General features: G+C 49.4%; 1 protein-coding gene across 3 annotated transcripts in view; it reads left to right on the forward strand.

The window, feature by feature from the left end:
• Positions 1-12755, forward strand: part of MAPK14 (mitogen-activated protein kinase 14) — a 91158-nt gene extending 78403 nt beyond the window's left edge. Inside the window, exons 9-12 of one of the 3 annotated variants that reach the window (XM_062186019.1) lie at positions 5972-6051; positions 7975-8053; positions 9643-9816; positions 10485-12755. In XM_062186019.1, coding sequence (XP_062042003.1) covers positions 5972-6051; positions 7975-8053; positions 9643-9816; positions 10485-10552 — 401 coding nt within the window. In that variant the 3' untranslated portion in view covers positions 10553-12755. Of the gene's footprint in view, positions 1-328; positions 409-5971; positions 6052-7974; positions 8054-9642; positions 9817-10484 lie in introns of those variants that run through there. The other 2 variants (XM_062186018.1, XM_062186020.1) reach the window with 2 other exon arrangements.
• Positions 12756-17426: the final 4671 nt, after the last annotated feature.

Genomic DNA, 17426 nt, shown 5'->3' on the forward strand with positions numbered 1-17426 from the left:
CCCTGCTATCTCTGGCAGCTAAGAACGTAGGTAAAGTCGCTTCCCTTTCCTGATGTGTGATGTTGACAGATGCAGAAAATGAATCTAATTGGATGTGTGTGTGGCAGCGTTTTGAATCCTCGTACAGGAGCAGCATGGCCCACTCGGAGTGACCACCCTGCAGAAGCCTTGACCTACATGAATCCACCATGTTGGCTTGGTTTGGGGTTCAGTTTTTGTTCCTGGGGTGTTTCGTTTGTTTGATTTTTTTTTCCCTTTGTTTTGTTTGTTATTGTTTGCTTTTCATTTTTATTTTGTCCCAACATTTTCCTTTATAGTCCACCATTAGATATTGATCAGTTGAAGCTCATTTTAAGACTCGTTGGAACCCCAGGGGCTGAGCTTTTGAAGAAAATCTCCTCAGAGTCTGTGAGTTGATGCTTTGATTGTAATTATCTGCCCTGGTGGGGACCTGCGCCTCTTGCTTTCCGTCATTGTGTACCTTGACCTGGGTCTGTTTGTCAGCACGGGTGCCCTTGGCGTGCTGGCTTCTGAGATGAGGTGTAAGTGTGAGTGCGCGTTGCACGCCTGTGCCTGCTAGCATGCATGAGCGACTTTTGTTCTCTCTCGCCTGGGTACTTGGCCCATGAGAGCCTCGAATGGGCAACGGTATCCCAGTACAACCAGACTGGAGATTTTAATTCTTTCCAAGGAACCGATGGGAAATTTCTGTGTCCGCTCTCAAGCCCTGACTTCGTTTTTCTCAGAAGTTTCACATACACTCAAGAGCTCTGTTCATTTTTTGGATGGTGCTTGTTCTCAGAGCGTGAGCTGCGCCACGCAGCAGTCCAAGTTCATGACTAAAAGAGTGACGCATGTGCTGACTGCACACAATTGCCCTTTTGCAGGCCACTTGCTCTTTATCGTTCTAGAGTAGACAAGACACACGTCTGTGTAGAGTGCCTGTTCCCGACACGGCCACCCCTCTTCCCAGGCTGCAGACCACTCCGAGGAAACACCTCTGCTCCTGGTAGCCCAGATGCCCGGGAGCAGGGCCGCAAGTCCTTCCCCCCTTGCCCTTCCTTTCAATTCTGAGCTGAATAAGCTGAGAAAAGGCTCTGGAGCTGGTACTTCCCAGCCTCCAAGCAGAGGCTTAGGCAGAAGCCGTGGGAATGTGACTCTGGCATGTTTGGCTATGATTTCCTGCTGTTGGCCATTTCTTTGGGCCAGAGACGTGCGAAAGACTCCAAAAGCCCAGCCTCTCTTCCCTTCCCTCTCCATCTGCCTCCAAGCAGTTGAAAAGAAGGGAGAAAGAGCTGTAGAGCCCAGCCCAGCTGTGCCTGTCTGGCTCCTTCTCCCATCATTTCTCACCGAGGGGCCCTTTGCCCAGTTGGGAAGACTGCTGGGAAGCTCGAGGCAGACACGAGCAGGTGAGTTTCAACTGTTTATCATATCCTGGCCAAGAGCACCACATCTGTGTATCTAGTGCATTTCCTAAAACAGCCACGGAGCCCCAGCGCCCCTCTCAGTTTCCACTCTGAGAGATGTAAAAGGGTGTGCTGGCTCTGTTTCATTTTGTTTCATTTACTTATTTAAGATAAGGAAGCACTAGCATGGAAAGTCATACACTGAGTCATTTGGCAGAACTGAGTATGGAGCCCAGATGTCCTGATACCATGATCTAAACAATCGTCTCATGCAGTTGCACGCAATTGTGAAAGTCAGTGTCAGAGTTCTTTTTTAAAGATTTATTTATTTATTTATTTATTTATTTATTTGAAAGGCAGAGTTAGAGAGAGGGAGAGAGGGAGGAGAGAGAGATCCTCAATCCAGCAGCCTATTCCCCAGTTGGCTGCAAATGGGTGGAGCAGGGCCAATCCGAAGCCAGGAGCCTACCCTGGATCTCCCACGTGGTGCAGGGTCCAAGTACTTGGGCCAATCTCCACTGCCCCCCGCCCCCGGCTTAGTATTCACAGGGAGCTGGATGGAAGTGGATTCAAACCAGTGTCCATATGGGATACAGGCACCAGAGACGGCAGCTCCACCCACTAAGCCACCATACCCAGGGTCAGAGTTCTTGACTATATCGTCAGCCTGAAGAGATGTTTTCTTTTGCTTTAGGAAATGCAGAAGCTGGATTAGAGTGAATCAAGAGAGATAGATGCTTAAAAAGAACAGTGTTTTAAAAAACAAAACAAAATCAGATTGCATTTGCTTAGAAAGATTGGCTAGTAGTAGGACAAGAGGAACAAGGGAGGGTTGGGAAGATCAGGTAATTAATGAAAGTGTAAATGGGACTGAGATAGCAAATTTATTCTCTGTCTGGGAGTGACTCCTCACAGCTCTTTCTCAGCCCCTTCTCCCACCCCAGCCATCTGCCTATGGACAGGTGCTAGCCCCTGTCTTCCGCCCCAGCTGTCTGCCTATAGCTATGTGCTATTAGCCACAGAAGTTCTAAAAGACAAAGTATGACTACAAGAGTATTTGCCTATTATTAATCCATCTTTTTTTTTTAAGAAAAAAATTGTTTCCTTTTAAAAATTTATTTATTTGAAAGGCAGAGTCAAAGGAGAAACATCTTCTGTCTGCTGGGTCACTTCCCCGGTGCCCACAGAAGCCAGGCCTGGACCATGCTAAATCCAGGAGCCTGGAACTCAATCCAGGTCTCCCATGTGGTGGCAGAGACCCAAGCCCTGGAGCCATCATCTGCTACCTCCCAGGGTGCCCATGGTCTGAAATCACAGGAGCCAGACCTTGAACCAGACACTCCAATATGGGATGCAAGTGTCCCAAGCAGCATCCTAACTATTGTGGCAACCCACCCAACACTCCCCACCCCCATCATTTATTTCTAAGAGGGAGACACTGGGTATATGACCTAATAATAAGGTGTGTTTATCTTATGTAAAATGGGGCATGTCATACATTGTAGCAGCTCTGGGGTAACACTGGGCATAATTGAGAACCAGAATACACAGTTTATTCAAATAAGATTCCATTAAGTATAAGAAGCAGTTTGTTTCCCCTGTGTAATTTTGGCAAGTGAATAAAATTAGTTTAAACCTTCAAAAGGATAGACAAGATTAATTTGATGTTAGTGACAGTGCCCTACTACCTATTTTTTGTTTTTGTTTTTAAGATTTATTTATTTATTTGAGAGGCAGAAGGTCTTCCATCTGCTGGTTCACTCCCCAAATGGCCTCAATGGCCGGAGCTGGGCTGATCCGGAGGCAGAAGGCAGAAGGCAGGAGCTCCCACACCGGTGCAGGGGCCCAAGCACTTGGGCCATCTTCCACTGCTTTCCCAGGTCACAAGCAGAGCTGGATTGGAAGAGAGACAGCTGGGACATGAACAGGTGCCCAAATGGGATGCCAGCGCCGCAGCATCTATGCCACAGTGCCAGCCCCACCTGTTTGTCTTAAAAGTGCATGATGTATGGAGGACAGATTGGAAAACAACAAAGCCCTGTTAATAAAATTGCTGAAAGATTTGAGAGATTAATAAAGAAAAAACATCCGTGAAGAAATGCAGCAAAAAAAGCTGACAGCTTATTTTTGCTGGTCCTGAAAGGTCTTTGTGAAGTAATGATACCAGTACTTATGAAGGAATTCAGTTGATAAACAGTAGGACACTCTGCATAGAACACATCAGGATGTACTGTAGGAATGAGGATACGTGGGCATGATGGAGGCCTGGGGATAGGGTTTGTTGTTTGGTTCCCCAGCACCGATAGTAACCACTTAAAAATCAACGAAAACCTGGCAACTCATGTGGGTACCGGTTCGCGTCCAGGCTGCTTCACTTTTTTTTTTTTTTTTTTTTAATTAATTTATTTGAAAGGCAGAGTTACACCAAGAGAAGGAGAGACACAGAGAGAGAAGTCTTCCATCCTCTGGTCCACTCCCCAAATGGCCACAATGGCCAGGAATGGGCCAGGCTGAAGCTGTGAATCAGGAGCTTCATCCAGGTCTCCCACGTGGGTGCAAGGGCCCAAGCTCTTTGGCCACCTTCTGCAGCTTTCCCAGGCACGTTAGCAGGGAGCTGGATCAGAAGTAGAGCAGCCAGGATACAAACTAGCATCCATACAGGATGCTGGTGTTGTAGGGGCAGTTTAACCTGCTATAGCACAACGCCAGCCTTGCTGCTTCACTTTTGATCCAGCTCCCTACTAATGTGCCTGGGAAGGCAGCAGAAGTTGGCCCAAGTATTTGGGCCCCTGCCACCCATGTGGGAGACCCAGATGGAGTTTCAGGCTCCTTGCTTCAGCCTGGCTGTTGCAGGCATTAGGGGAGTAAACCAGTGGATGGAAGATCTCTCTGTCTCTCTGTAACTCTGCCTTTCAAGTAAATAATAAATCTTAAAAACAAAAACAAAACTGGCATTTAAAACCCTTTTGTTATTTCTCTCAGCATGCAAGTACTGTTTGTTATGGAACGTGTTTAAAGGTACATCTAAACTTTGTTGTGACAGTGTAAGAGAACTTCCTACTATCTTCTGAATTTGCAGGCCTCTGTCTTGGTTTGGAGAGCTTGCAAGGCAGGAACACGTGGGCCTCTCCCCACGGCCGGCCTACAACCTGCATTAGCAGTAATCTCACCACTAGGGAGCTGAGTCCAGGGGATGAGCTCAAGTGGGAAAATGATTGCTTGGCTGTGGTGTTATCAGACAACACTTCAGCTGCAGGAGGGAATTAATAGTTCATGAGAAAGGGAACCAAAATGGGATTTATTGAATTATGGTGAGGATTTCAAAAATCTCATCACTTGTGCCTTTGGTAGAAATGCACGATAAACTAACAGTTCCCATTTGTGTTTTGAAACCTGGGAATTATTATTATTATTTTTTAAAGATTTAATTTACTTGAAAGAGTTACAGAGAGAGGTAGAGACAGAGAGAGAGGTCTTCCATCGCAGATTCACTCCCCAGATGGCTGCAACGGGTGGAACTGAGCCAATCCGAAGCCAGGAGCCAGGAGCTTCTTCCGGTCTCCCACATGGGTGCAGGGGCCCAAGCGCTCGAGCCATCTTCCACTGCTTTCCCAGCCCATAGCAGAGAGCTAGATCGGAAGAGGAGCAGCCGGGACTGGAACCGGCACCCATATGGTTTGCCAGCGCTTCAGGCCAGGGCTTTACCCGCTATACCACAGCGCCGGCCCTACACGGGAATTATTTAACATTGATAGCACAGTTAGAAGAGAGAATTTGCTGGAACAACTTACCTGTGTGCTTGTGCATGTGGGAAACCTCATAGTTTTGTCCTTATCAGATAATTGCTGTTTTGCACACTTCCTCCGGGCTGTGTGCTAAGCGAGGGGAATCCTTTCACTTGTTAGAGACTTGCAGAGGAAACCACTGTGGCATGCCATGATACCATCGGCAGCCTGGGACTTCAACTTTGTCATTGCCATCAGCCTCTAACTCCCCCCACCTTCCCTTTTCTCCCTTCACCATTGTGTGTTTGCGGCATGTACTTTAAATATATCACTACTAATGTCTTTGAAACTTGGCAGTGTTAGTCAACCAACACACCCACCCGTGTTTTACTTTGGAGGGGAGGTGCCTTGAAGAACACCTGCTATAAAAATGTAGTCTCCTCCGTGCAAGGATCTGTTAGATATTCTATCTTGTCTGAAGTTGAGTTAAAAGTTGCTGAATCGTGTGCATTTACCCCACAGGCAAACAGGGTTTAGCCGGCAGAACTTGAAAATCGTTCTCTGGCTGGCAGTCTGTTTCCAGGGAACCAAAAATAGTTAAAATTAAAGGTGATGCTAAAACCAAAGAGAGTCAGATTTTTGTATCTGCATGGCCAGCCATTCACAGAAGCACGTGCTAACCTGCAGCCTTGGGCTATGGCCTGGGGTGGGTGGGGAGCAGAGGGTTTTTTTGTTTGTTCTGTTTTGGGGTGGTTTTTTGACCTTTTTTTGAGAACTTGAGTTGAAAGTTACTTTTTTTTGCACTGTATGTTTAACAATGCCCTTGACCAGGCATCTAAGATATTAACCAGCTTCAGCAGATTATGCGTCTGACGGGGACACCCCCTGCTTATCTCATTAACAGGATGCCAAGCCATGAGGTGAGAGCAAACAGAGGCTCCTCAGTGCCGGACGGCACAGCCTCGGTTATTGCCACTGCGTAACCAACAGTGGTCAATGTCTCGGGATGCTTGCATGTTCCTTGAGCCACTGAGGCAATGCCCGTGTGCCGTGGCAGGATGTGGACATCCGGAATAAAACGTCATCCAAACCTGCGAGATTGAGAATGTAACTTGGCAGGCTTGGAAACAGAAAGTGATGTTACTTTTTGGGTTTGGTCTTGTGAATTTAGTTCCCAGGAGGCTGTGTGTTTCTTCCTAGATACCAAGCCTGTCCTTAGGAAATGTTACCATCTAGTAACCATCAGAGGGGCAGTTCACCAAAGTTCCTGGGCTCACTCTCCTGTTATTTTTTTTAAATGACCAAAAGAGGGTTCTTCATTTTAAAAAAAGGAAAACTAAAGTATTCAACACCAGTTGGTACTAAATTTACAAACAAATAAATATACAAATAATAGGGGATAAAAGGAACACTTAGGTCGGGCTAGGTGCCTTCCTTGCTGGTTCTCTTTAGCCTGGCCTTGTCACTGGGAACTGACGGGGCCCTCAGTGCCTCTGGGAACCAGGCCGGGGTTGCCGTGGCCCTCTCGGCAGCTGTGTCCAGGTGGTCTTCCAGAGGGCGGCTGCTCCATGCGTGGACGGGGCTCTCTCCCCTGTCTTCTCTTCACCCTTGTATGGCCGCCTAGAAGGACTGCAGTCGTGTGTGTGTTCAGGTCCTAGGACTTTCCTTTTGAGATCAGAAAGACTGTCAGCTGCTTCTCAAAATTCCACTCACTGCACAGTGACCAAGAAGGTGAAGTGGCCCCCGCAGCCAGAACCTTCTCTGACCTTGTGTAGGTAAATGCAGACGTCTTCAGCCTTGAGCTGCATTAGAACAGGGATTTCGAGGAGGCGGTGAAGAGCGCGCTCTCCAAAGAGTGCCATGAGAGCAGGCGCTGTTTCTCGAGGCCCCACTTGGAACCAAGTGCTATGCTGAGAAGGTCCTTGGCTTTTGTCTCTCCAATCCTGTGAGGTCAGCACTCTTATGAATCCCACTTTAAAGATGAGGAATCCAAGATTTAAAGAGAGTAAGTTAACTGGCCCTGAGTGGTAAGCTCCAGATTCGAACCCAAGCCTGTCGTGCCAGAGAGACCAAACGTGCAGCAGCTGTTCTGGTGCCACACGTGCCACTTGTGGCAGAGTTTTAGTGTTGGGTGCTGGAGTATCACAACTGTACAATGTAAGCAAGCAGATACTAGCACTGGTATTTTACAAGTGAGATACACTGGTTGAGAGCTGCCTGGCAGGTAGCTGTAGCTTGTATGTGGTAGGGGAGGAATTTCTGCATAGGCCGTATAATTTCAATTTCATTATTCTTTATTACCCTCCATAGATTGTTTTTGATTATTTAAAAATATGTTTGAGCCTCTTAGTAGAACATATTAAGCTTCTGTTCGCTTTTGTGTTACCAAGGTAACTTTGTTAGCAAAGGCCTTAATATCCTTTTGATGAGCTGAGAGCACCTGCTGAGGTTGGCACCATCTGAAGACTGTGGTCCTGGGCTTTGGTTAGGGGGTACCAACCCCTCCGCCCATCTTAGCTGCTGAGAAAGGCTCCCTGAGAAAGGGCTGCTTCTGGACCTCGGTTTTTAAACACGTTAACCTGTGGCCAGAAAGCTAATGGAAAAGAACTAAACTGGTTTAGCATTCTCATTCACTTGAGATATAACTGGGAGAGAGCAGGACTAAGTAAAGGTGATGCCCAGAAGGGGAGACGCTAGGATGGCAGTAAGAGGGGGGTCTCTGGTAAGGGTCGGAAAGAATCATAAACCCTGGAGTGAGCGCGCTTTGTCAGTTAACACGTGTTGCTTGACAAGATGAGTAACGTCACTGACCAAAGTCATTCTGAAAACCCTTGATTTTCCAGGCAAGAAACTATATTCAGTCTTTGACCCAGATGCCGAAGATGAACTTTGCAAATGTATTTATTGGTGCCAACCCCTTGGGTAAGTGACCCTGTTCTCAGCTCACGGATACTGAACTGATTATGACATAAATTAGGGATATGAAGGAGAGTTTTTTCTTTTTGACCAAAAAGGGTATCATTAATTAAATTTGGGAAGGTAATGACTACGCGTACGGCTCTTATTATGTGTATTCATTTTGTCAGATTTCTTCAGAATCCCATGACCTGCTGTATTTCTGTGTTCACGGGATCCGGTGGGGGAGACGGGAGGCATAATGAAGAAAGGGGAGGAGGTTGGGGAAACAGTTGGGGCAGGAAGAAAGAGGTAGAGAAGACAGCCGTGGCATGTTCACACCTCGGTGGTCCGTGGTGTCCCAAGCTGAGGGTGGAGACGGCTGAGGCGGGGTAGGCGGGGAGGATGGTGCTCGGAGGACCCGGCTGGAGCTCCCTGCAGTGCTGTGCCCTGCCCGCAGCCACCGGGGCTGCAGATCCGGCCATGCTCCCCCCTCGCATGCCTTTCCCTTTCCTTCTTCTTCCTCTGCCCCTCAGAGGCTTAACCAATCAGCCACCTCAAATCCAAGGGGTGCTCCGTGTCCCCTCCCACCACTGGCACCCCCTCAGTCCTCGGCATGGACAGCCATGAAGATGTGCTGCCTCTGCTTGTTCCTTACGCTGGGGGCTGATGGGAGTGTCTGATGCCCAGAAAGTGGCTTTCCCTGAAGCCCTCCTCACTCCCTGACTCCTGGAGAGTGCCAAGGACAGCGCTGCTTGGTGGCGGGGACAGAAGGGTCAGGGCAGAGCCCCCTGCAGCAGAGAGGGGGTGGTGCCATGACAGCCAGCATAGGCAGCCTTCTCGCCTCTGAAGATGGTGGTGCAGTGCCAAGTGCCAGAGCCTTGATGACTTCCCTGAAGTCCTGGGGGGTGGGGGAGTTGTCCCTCGTCATGAGGGTCCTGGCAGCCGACGGCCATGGTGACCTCTTTAGAAGTCGTGGATGGAAGCTAGGTGGTCTTCCCCTTTTAAGTACTTCCTCCATGGTGATTTTGCCGGCGTCTCAGGGTTGCCATGACAACCTTACTGCTCTTCGAAGTGTTGGGCAGTTCTGGGTGATTATGTCAGCTCTCTGCTGGCCACTCCAGGTCCAGGGATGAGTCCACAGACTGATCAGGGGTGTGTGGGATTCCAGCGGGATTGGTTTGCAGGTGCCCTGGCGTGCTCACACCGGGCTGTGTGCGATTCGTCTGAGCTGTCTCCAGGGCAAGGGTCTGGGAGAGGCGCTCCGTGAGCTATAACGCTGGAAAAAGCTGTTGTATGCTGTAGCTCCCTTGACTATCGTTCTGTTCTGATTCTTTTTTTTTTTTTTTTTAATTCCTTTTGTCAGCCCTAAAGCTTGTTCAAACAGAATCCCAGTCCTTTAGCCTTGTATCCTTAAAGATAGAAAATACACACCTGCACACATGCACGTAAAGCAGAGACGAGCTCGTATACCCTACAGCAGATGCTTGGGTGGAGAAATCTTGTTTGGGAATGGAGGCCCAGAACTGCGTGTTTGCGTTACTGCTAAGGCGTGCTTTGTTGTCAGGTGCTTCGAAGCCTCTTCTTTTTTTCTTTCCGATCTGTGGCGCCCTTAGCCGTGGATTTGCTGGAGAAGATGCTTGTTTTGGACTCCGATAAGAGAATCACAGCAGCCCAAGCCCTCGCTCACGACTACTTTGCCCAGTACCACGATCCGGATGACGAACCAGTGGCCGACCCTTATGATCAGTCTTTTGAAAGCAGGGACCTGCTTATAGACGAGTGGAAAAGTAAGTCTTGGGGGCCGGATAGTCATCGGGCACGAGAACTTAGATTCTAAAATCTACTCCAGGTGGCCAATGAAAACTTCCCAATGGTCACAAGCAATCCCAGGTCTCTTTGGGATGCTTCTGTCTGGCCTGGCTTTGTGCACAGCCTCTCTCGTCTGCAAAGGACTTCCAAGTTCTCAGAGCCTTTGCGTAGATAGCATCGCTCTGAGATAGGTAGGGTGAGGGCAGTTTTACAGTTTCGCAATGGATAAATTTACAGCGGAGGGAATTCATCTCTTATCTGTTACCTTACGCCTCGTTAGGGACGCAGCCAGGAATAGAAGCCACAACTCCTCTATCCGAGCTCATAGTCTTTCCATGAGACACGAGTGCAGAGCTGCAGCTCCGTCTCCAAAGCCAGGGCCACAGCTCCGGGAGAGGTCCTCCAGCACCTTCCTCAGAGAGCTTTAAAGAGGGGGCCCTCGGCAGCTCTGTGTGTTCCCTCCAACGTCTGGGTAGCCGTAAGCCCCACAAGAGTAGCCTGTGGAGTCGGTAAGGCAGCCAGCTGAAGTAGCGCCCCGAACCACCAGCCCGCCAGGGAGGGGGATCTGCATCCCAGACGTCAGAGCACCTGCCAGCAGAGAGTACGGCCCGAATTCTCATGGCTCACTTTTCCTTCCCGATTCCAGGCCTGACCTATGATGAAGTCATCAGCTTCGTGCCGCCACCCCTCGACCAAGAAGAGATGGAGTCCTGAGCACCCGGGTTCTGTTCTGGTGGCCCCACTTCACTGTGAGGGGAAGGCCTTTTCATGGGAACTCTCCAAATATCATTCAAGTGCCTCTCGTTGCAAAGATTTCCTCCATGGTGGAAGGGGTGCGTGCGTGCGGCATGTGTGTATGTGTGCGTTAGTGTGTGTGCATGTGTGTGTCTGTGAGACGTGAGAGCCTCGTGTGACTTTACAGCAAGTCCCCGGCAGCCTCCACCTGCTCTGCTTCCTGAGAGTCGGCTCAGGCAGACGAGAGCTGCCCTCTTCTTAGGGCTGAGTTAAATGCAAAGTGAGAAATAGGAAAACACCCCTGACCCCAGTCATGCTTTGGCCTCTCTGGCCTCTCCTGTGCGTCCCCTCCAATGGTGGGGGTGGACTCACCCACAGCCCACAGCGGCACGGGGAAGAGGCTCACACCTTCCGGCTGCTTCAGGTCTGGAGCCGTCCCTCGGAGATGGATACGGCCACAAAGGACCAACCGGCTCCTGCGCACCGGCCTTGGATCGACTCGCTTAGCGTGGCTGCAGAACTTGACAGGTTGCGTTGAAACTGTAAATATATCTGTGCCTTAAGAGAAGAGAAGTGAGTAGAGGTAGTTCAAAGCCTGCAGCTGCTGAAGTTCTGAGCCAGGCAAACCAACAGGGCAGTCGGACGGCCACGTGCGGCCTTCAGAGGTGGCCGTGTGTGCCTCTGTGCGTGTGCATGTGTGTCCGTCTCTCCCCTCCCTCGCCAGCGGGAGCCGCTGCGTGCCTGTGCTTACCCCTCTCCAGTGCACCTGCCCGGCGGTGGGAAGCAGGTTCCCGCCATCAGTGCACCTCCCACGCGCTCTCCGTTTCTAGCACAGTGAGGGTGAATCTCGCACGTCTTGCTGTTGGAGCGTGCACAGCTGCTCGTCCTGTTCTCGGCAGGCCCTGGTGCCAGGCAGGCTTGTCAGCGAAGCCTTCCTGGGTAGCTCAGACCTGTGTCACCGCAGCTAGCGTTGGGTGAGTGACATCATCCTCTGTGCAGCCCCCGTGCTGTTTCGTGTTGGAACGCAGTCTGCTCCAGGTGCTCTTGACGTGAAAACCAGGAACAGATGGGGCAGGTGGGCGGACAGATCTTCATTCTTGCCACCTGGTTTTCTACAAGCTGTTTGGGGGAGCCAACACGGGAAAGATCAGGGCTTTTCCCAGGAATGTTCCAAACTCTGGGACGCGAGTTGTCTTCACTTCCAATAATCGATTCTAAGAAATGCCGAAAATCAAAGTGAAAAAGTAAACGCTCGTGAAGCTAGAAACTCCTTTTGCTATCTCTCTCTCAATACGATTATAAGAAAAATAGTGACAAGGTGTCTTTCCCACCCCGCATGGCAGAGGCTCTTCTCGGCAGCTGAACATTTGGTCGACTTCTTGGTCTTGGTTCGGAAAGAAACACGTTTTCAGAATTTTATATATTGCAGGAATCCTTTGAGAATGTGGTTCCTTGTGATAGGGAGAAAGGGCAAATTATTTTGATATTTTGTATTTTCAACTTTATAAAGAAGAAATATTCTCAGGGGTGGAAGAAGAGCTGTTTTTGTAATTTTCTCCAATTTCAGGCATTTTTTTGCTCCAGGAGGAGCTCACATATTTAAGAAAGTGTAGAGCCACTTGCAGTGTTGGCCGTGGGACAAACCCTTGCTTTCGGGCCGAGGGGTCTCCGTTTCTCTGTGAGTGCAGAGGGTCGGGAACCCCCAGTCCACTGGAGCAAGGAGGAAGAGGAGGGCTGCTATGACTTCATCCCACCATCACCACCAGTCTGCCCCTCGCGAAAGGAAGGGGAATGGAAAGGCCTCACCTCGTCAGGCGGGTCAGATCCTCACCACACAGAGCAAGACGACTTGTGTCGGCCATGGCTGGTCGTACATGCCAGTGTGGTGTCCTACAGAGTACCGTGCTGGATACTTCTTCTCAAGGGTCTTTGCACACGTGATCACACGCGTGTTAGGAGGCTGCGTGCTCCAGGAGCCCGGACTCTTAAGCTGGAGCTCGCGCGGGAGCTCCTTGGCTTCCGAGCATAATTCTCCCGTCTCCTGCGTTCTCGGGACGGAAGACACGAGAGAATGAGGGAAACTGCTCTTTCATTTGTATTCATGAACTGGCTGTAAGCAGTTATGTCATAGAGGATGTCAGATAACACCACTGGTTAAAATAAAGCCTATTTTTCAAACTCAGTTTTGCGAATTCATTCTGTTTTTCTCTTAATTGTTTTTGTTTACTGCTCATTGTGGCACTGTTCTTTCAACTGTGGCCTACCACATGTTCCTGGCAGATCATAATGTCACTCCTTAAATCCAGAAAACATTTATAGAGCTCCTTAGTTGTACACTTTAGGGTTAAGAGAATCCAGGTCTTAGATAAAGCAAAGAGCAGATAAATAAGGTGTGCATGGCAGAGGCTGCGTGTTGTGCTTGGGTCTAAGAGGGGCATAGGACGGGGCCAGCAACCTGGGGCCGTGGGCCAGGTCCTACCCACCACGTGCTAAGAATGGTTTCAACTCTTTTTTTTTTTTTAAGATTTATTTTATTTATTTGAAAGGCAGAGTTACAGAGAGAGAGAGGTCCTTCCATCTGCTCGTTCACTCCCCAAATGGCTGCAATGGCCAGAGCTGAGCTGATCAGGAGCCAGGAACTTCTGTGTCTCCCATGTGGTACAGGGGCCCAAGCACTTGGGCCATCCTCTGCTGCTTTTCCCAGGCCATAGCAGAGAGCTGGATCAGAAGTGGAGCAGCCAGGGCTCAAACTGGTACCCATATGGGATGCGGGTACTGTAGGCTCTGCTTTAACCTGCTGCACCACAGTGCTGGCCCCGGTTTTTCATTTTGAAATGGTTGAAAGGATCAAAAAAGACAATTTTTTTAGCATGTGAGAAGTTAGTAATTCCAGTTTCAGTGGCCATAGATAAAGCTTCATCAGAATCTCGCCACACGCATGTGCTCCCACACGGTCTGTGTCTGCTTTTGTGCTACAGTGACAGAGTTGAGGGATGCAACAAAGACAGCAGGGTCTAGAAAACGCAAACTGTTCACCCTGTGGGCCTCCACACCAGTTTGTCAACTGGCAGTCTACAAAATGAAGTCTCTGTGGTGCCTTGTCAGCTTTGATATTCGAAGACTGAGTGGTGTGCTTTTATTTTAAAATTGCCAGAGACCGCCCCCCACCCCCGCCCCCACCGGTTGTGAATGGGTTTTTGACAAATGCATGAGCATTTTAGGACCCTTGTCCTTGAAAAGACTTCCGAACAACTGAATTGCATCACAGCATGAGAAGACCCGAGGTCTCAGCTGAATTCTCGTGCCTTTGCCTTGTGCTTCCCTTCCCGGTGTCCTGGGAGTGGCAGCCCCCAGGTATCAGACAGACAATGAGGCTGCTGAGCGCAGGCAGCCAAGCTGTTTGTCCTTTGCTGGCTGGTCCCGGCTCCGAGCTGGGAGCGGTGGCAGCGGTGAACCAAGCAGAGGCTCCCAGCCTGTCAGTGACTTCTCAGAGCCCTGAGAGAGCATGGCGGTTGCTACAGTTGTCACTGGAGGTCCCTTAGCCTCCCGGGGGTCAGACCCCAGCTCCCCCACCTCCTGGGAAGGTAGGGGAGCCAAGACCAGAAGCGGCTCCCCTGGAGTGAATCTCCTGGAGCTGACATCGAAACCTCGCGGGATTGGGCACAGGGGAAATCTGAGTGGAGCTTTTCTCATGAAAGCTAAGCAGAACTGTAAAAGCATGTCATGTCCCTAACTTCAGATTAAATTCTTGTAACGAACAAGACATGAGTCAAGTGTTTTCCAAGTGGAACCGTGATTTAGTGTGTTACGATATCCTTCTCTCTAGACCTTTGAAACGTGATCATCGAAGGAACCGGTACAAAAATACTTGAGGTCATCACCAGTTTTCCCATGGCACTAATGTTTTGAAGTTCACATCCTTTTTTGTATCTGTTGGTGATCGCCTCATCACCTTTCCCTTTGCTGTTAATTGGTCTGAGTCTGTCGGAGCCGCGTTGTTCAGTGGCTTTGCCTGAAATTTGAGCGGTTTTCCAGTACCGTTTATCAACTGCAAGTCAGCCGCCATTTGCAAAGACTTGGGATTATCACAGTTCATCTGTGTTCTGTTTGTACCCACAAGGATTTGCTTAATGAATATGCAAATAACCAAGACCACATTTATTTATAATTCAAATAGATCTTAAGGTATGTACCCTTTGAACTTAGCATTTACATGGATCAGAAGGGCTCACAGGTGCACAAACAAAACAGCAAAAAGCTGTTCATGGCCACATTCTTTGTAGTGGCAAAACATGGGAAGTAATCCATGGCTCTGTCAGAACTTGATGAGTAAGCTGGCCAGCAGGAGTCAGTACTGCACCAGGCATGGGCGGCTATGCGAGGTATCTTAGGAAGGAGGAAATGTAAAGAGCCCCCTTAGCACTGATGGAAAGACAGTACAGGCTGCGCATCCCTTACCCAAAGTGCTTGGCCCCACAAGGGTCTCAGGTTTTGGAATGTTTGCAGATTTTACCAGAACTCCAAATCTGAGATGTCTTGAGCACCAACACGACACTGCACCATGACAGAGCATTTTGGATTTTGGATTTTTGGCTTGGGGACCCTCAACCCATTTGTGGCTGGGGAAAGCCTGGAGAAACATAAACTCTTAGCAGCCAGCTCTGGTTCCTGGGATTGTGGGCTCTAACTTTTTGTGCTATTTCTGTAATGTTTACTCTTTGTTTTCACTGATCTTTTTTAATTTACTTATTTATTTGAAAGAGGCAGAGAGAGAGAGAGAGAATCTTCCATCCATTGGTTCACTTCCCTGATGGCCAAAATGGCCAGAGCTGGGCTGATTTGAAGCCAGAAGCCAGGAGCCAGGAGCTTCCCAGTCTCTGACATGGATGCAGGGGCCCAAGGATTTGCACCATCTTCTGCTTTCCCAGGTGCATTAGCAGGGAGCTGGATGGAAAGTGGAGTGGCCCATATGGGATACTGGCACTGCAGGCAGCAGCTTTTCCTGATACGCCACAGCGCTGGCCCCTGGTTTTATTTATTTATTTTTTTGACAGGCAGAGTGGACAATGAGAGAGAGAGACAGAGAGAAAGGTCTTCCTTTGCCGTTGGTTCACCCTCCAATGGCCGCTGCGGCCGGCGCACCGCGCTGATCTGAAGGCAGGAGCCAGGTGCTTCTCCTGGTTTCCCATGGAGTGCAGGGCCCAAGCACTTGGGCCATCCTCCACTGCACTCCAGGGCCACAGCAGAGAGCTGGCCTGGAAGAGGGGCAACCGGGACAGAATCCAGCACCCCCACCGGGACTAGAACCTGGTGTGCCGGTGCTGCAAGGTGGAGGATTAGCCTGTTGAGCCACAATGCCGGCCCCCTGGTTTTATTTTTATAACCATAATTTTTTTTCTCAATCAGGAAGATTTTTTCAATCTGTTTAACTTTGGGAACCATTTCCTAATTTCACTTTTGTCAGGGCTGAAGCCCAATGTGCTTGCTGGACGGGCTTGCTCCCAGCTCTAGGCCTCTGGCGAGCAGCGTTCCCACCACTGCTCTGCTCCAGGATTATCCATCCAGCTGGGAGGGCTTCCTGGTTTCCTTCCCAGAAGAAGCATTCAGCACTAACTCAGCTGACACCTTGCCCCAGAATTCTTTGTAGTGGGGGCTGTCTCACGCATTGCAAGGCGCTAAGCAGCACCCCTGGCCCTCACCCATTGTGTGTCAGGAAATCACACACTGCCTTTCTCCTGTTGTGACAGCCAAGACTCCAGATGTTGCCAGATGTTCCTTAGAGGGCAAATCATTCAGAGTTGAAACCCAGCGATCTAGAGCTTTCTCTCCCGCAGTCTTACATAGCACCAAAGGGTTTTGGGAATACATAATACCAAAGGGTTTGACACTTGCTGGCCTGCTGTAACTTAAATAAGTGGCTTTGAATCTTGGAAGGAAGATACAAATTTGGTTTGTTTTTTTTTAGTTTGAGAGACAGGCAGAGAGAGAGAGAGAGATCCTGTCTGTTCCCTGTTCACTCCCCAGATGCCCACAATGGCTGGGCAGGGCCATGCTGGCTACTAGAACTCAATCCAGATGTCCCACATGGGTGACAGGGACCCAAGTATTTTCTTTTTTAAAAATTTATTTATTTATTTTGAAAGGCAGTGTTACAGAGAAGGAGAGACAGAGAGAAAGGAATTTCATCTGCTGGTTCAATCCCCAGATGTTGGCACCAGTCAGAGATCAGCTGATCCAAAGCCAGGAGCCAGTAGCTTCTGGGTCTTCCAGGCAGGTGCAGGAGCCAAGCACTTGGGCCATCTTCCGCTGCTTTCCCAGATCATTAGCAGAGCGCTGGACCGGAAGAGGAGCAGCTAGGACACAAACTGGTGCCCACATAGTATGCGGGCACTGCAGGTAGAGGCTTAGCCTACTATGCCACAGCGCTGGCCCAGGGACCCAGCTATTTCAGCCATCACTTGCTGCCTCATGAGGGCATTGGCAGGAAGCTGGAATCGGGAGCCAGAGCCAAGAATCCAACCCAAGCACCCATATGGGGTGTGGGTGTGGGCATCTTGACTAGCATCTGGGTCAGATGCCTCACCCAAACGGCCTTTTTAAAGACTGAAGTAGATCTTTTGAAGTAAAGGATAATTCAGAAGGAAATGTGATCAGTTTTAAATTAAGGCTGTTTTATATCTTTAGAAAAAAAAAATGGGGAGGACAGGATGGATTGTCTGGTGTTGCTTAAAAAAAGCCTGAAGCCAGGAACTTCGAAAGAAACAGGTTTATTGGGCTCCCAGTTGTAGCAGGAAAGTCCACACAGCACGGTGTCTGCACCTGCCAGGCGCCGGCTTACTGCACCATCATGTGG

Source organism: Lepus europaeus, chromosome 3, assembly GCF_033115175.1.
Source record: "Lepus europaeus isolate LE1 chromosome 3, mLepTim1.pri, whole genome shotgun sequence".
Lineage (NCBI taxonomy): Eukaryota > Metazoa > Chordata > Mammalia > Lagomorpha > Leporidae > Lepus > Lepus europaeus.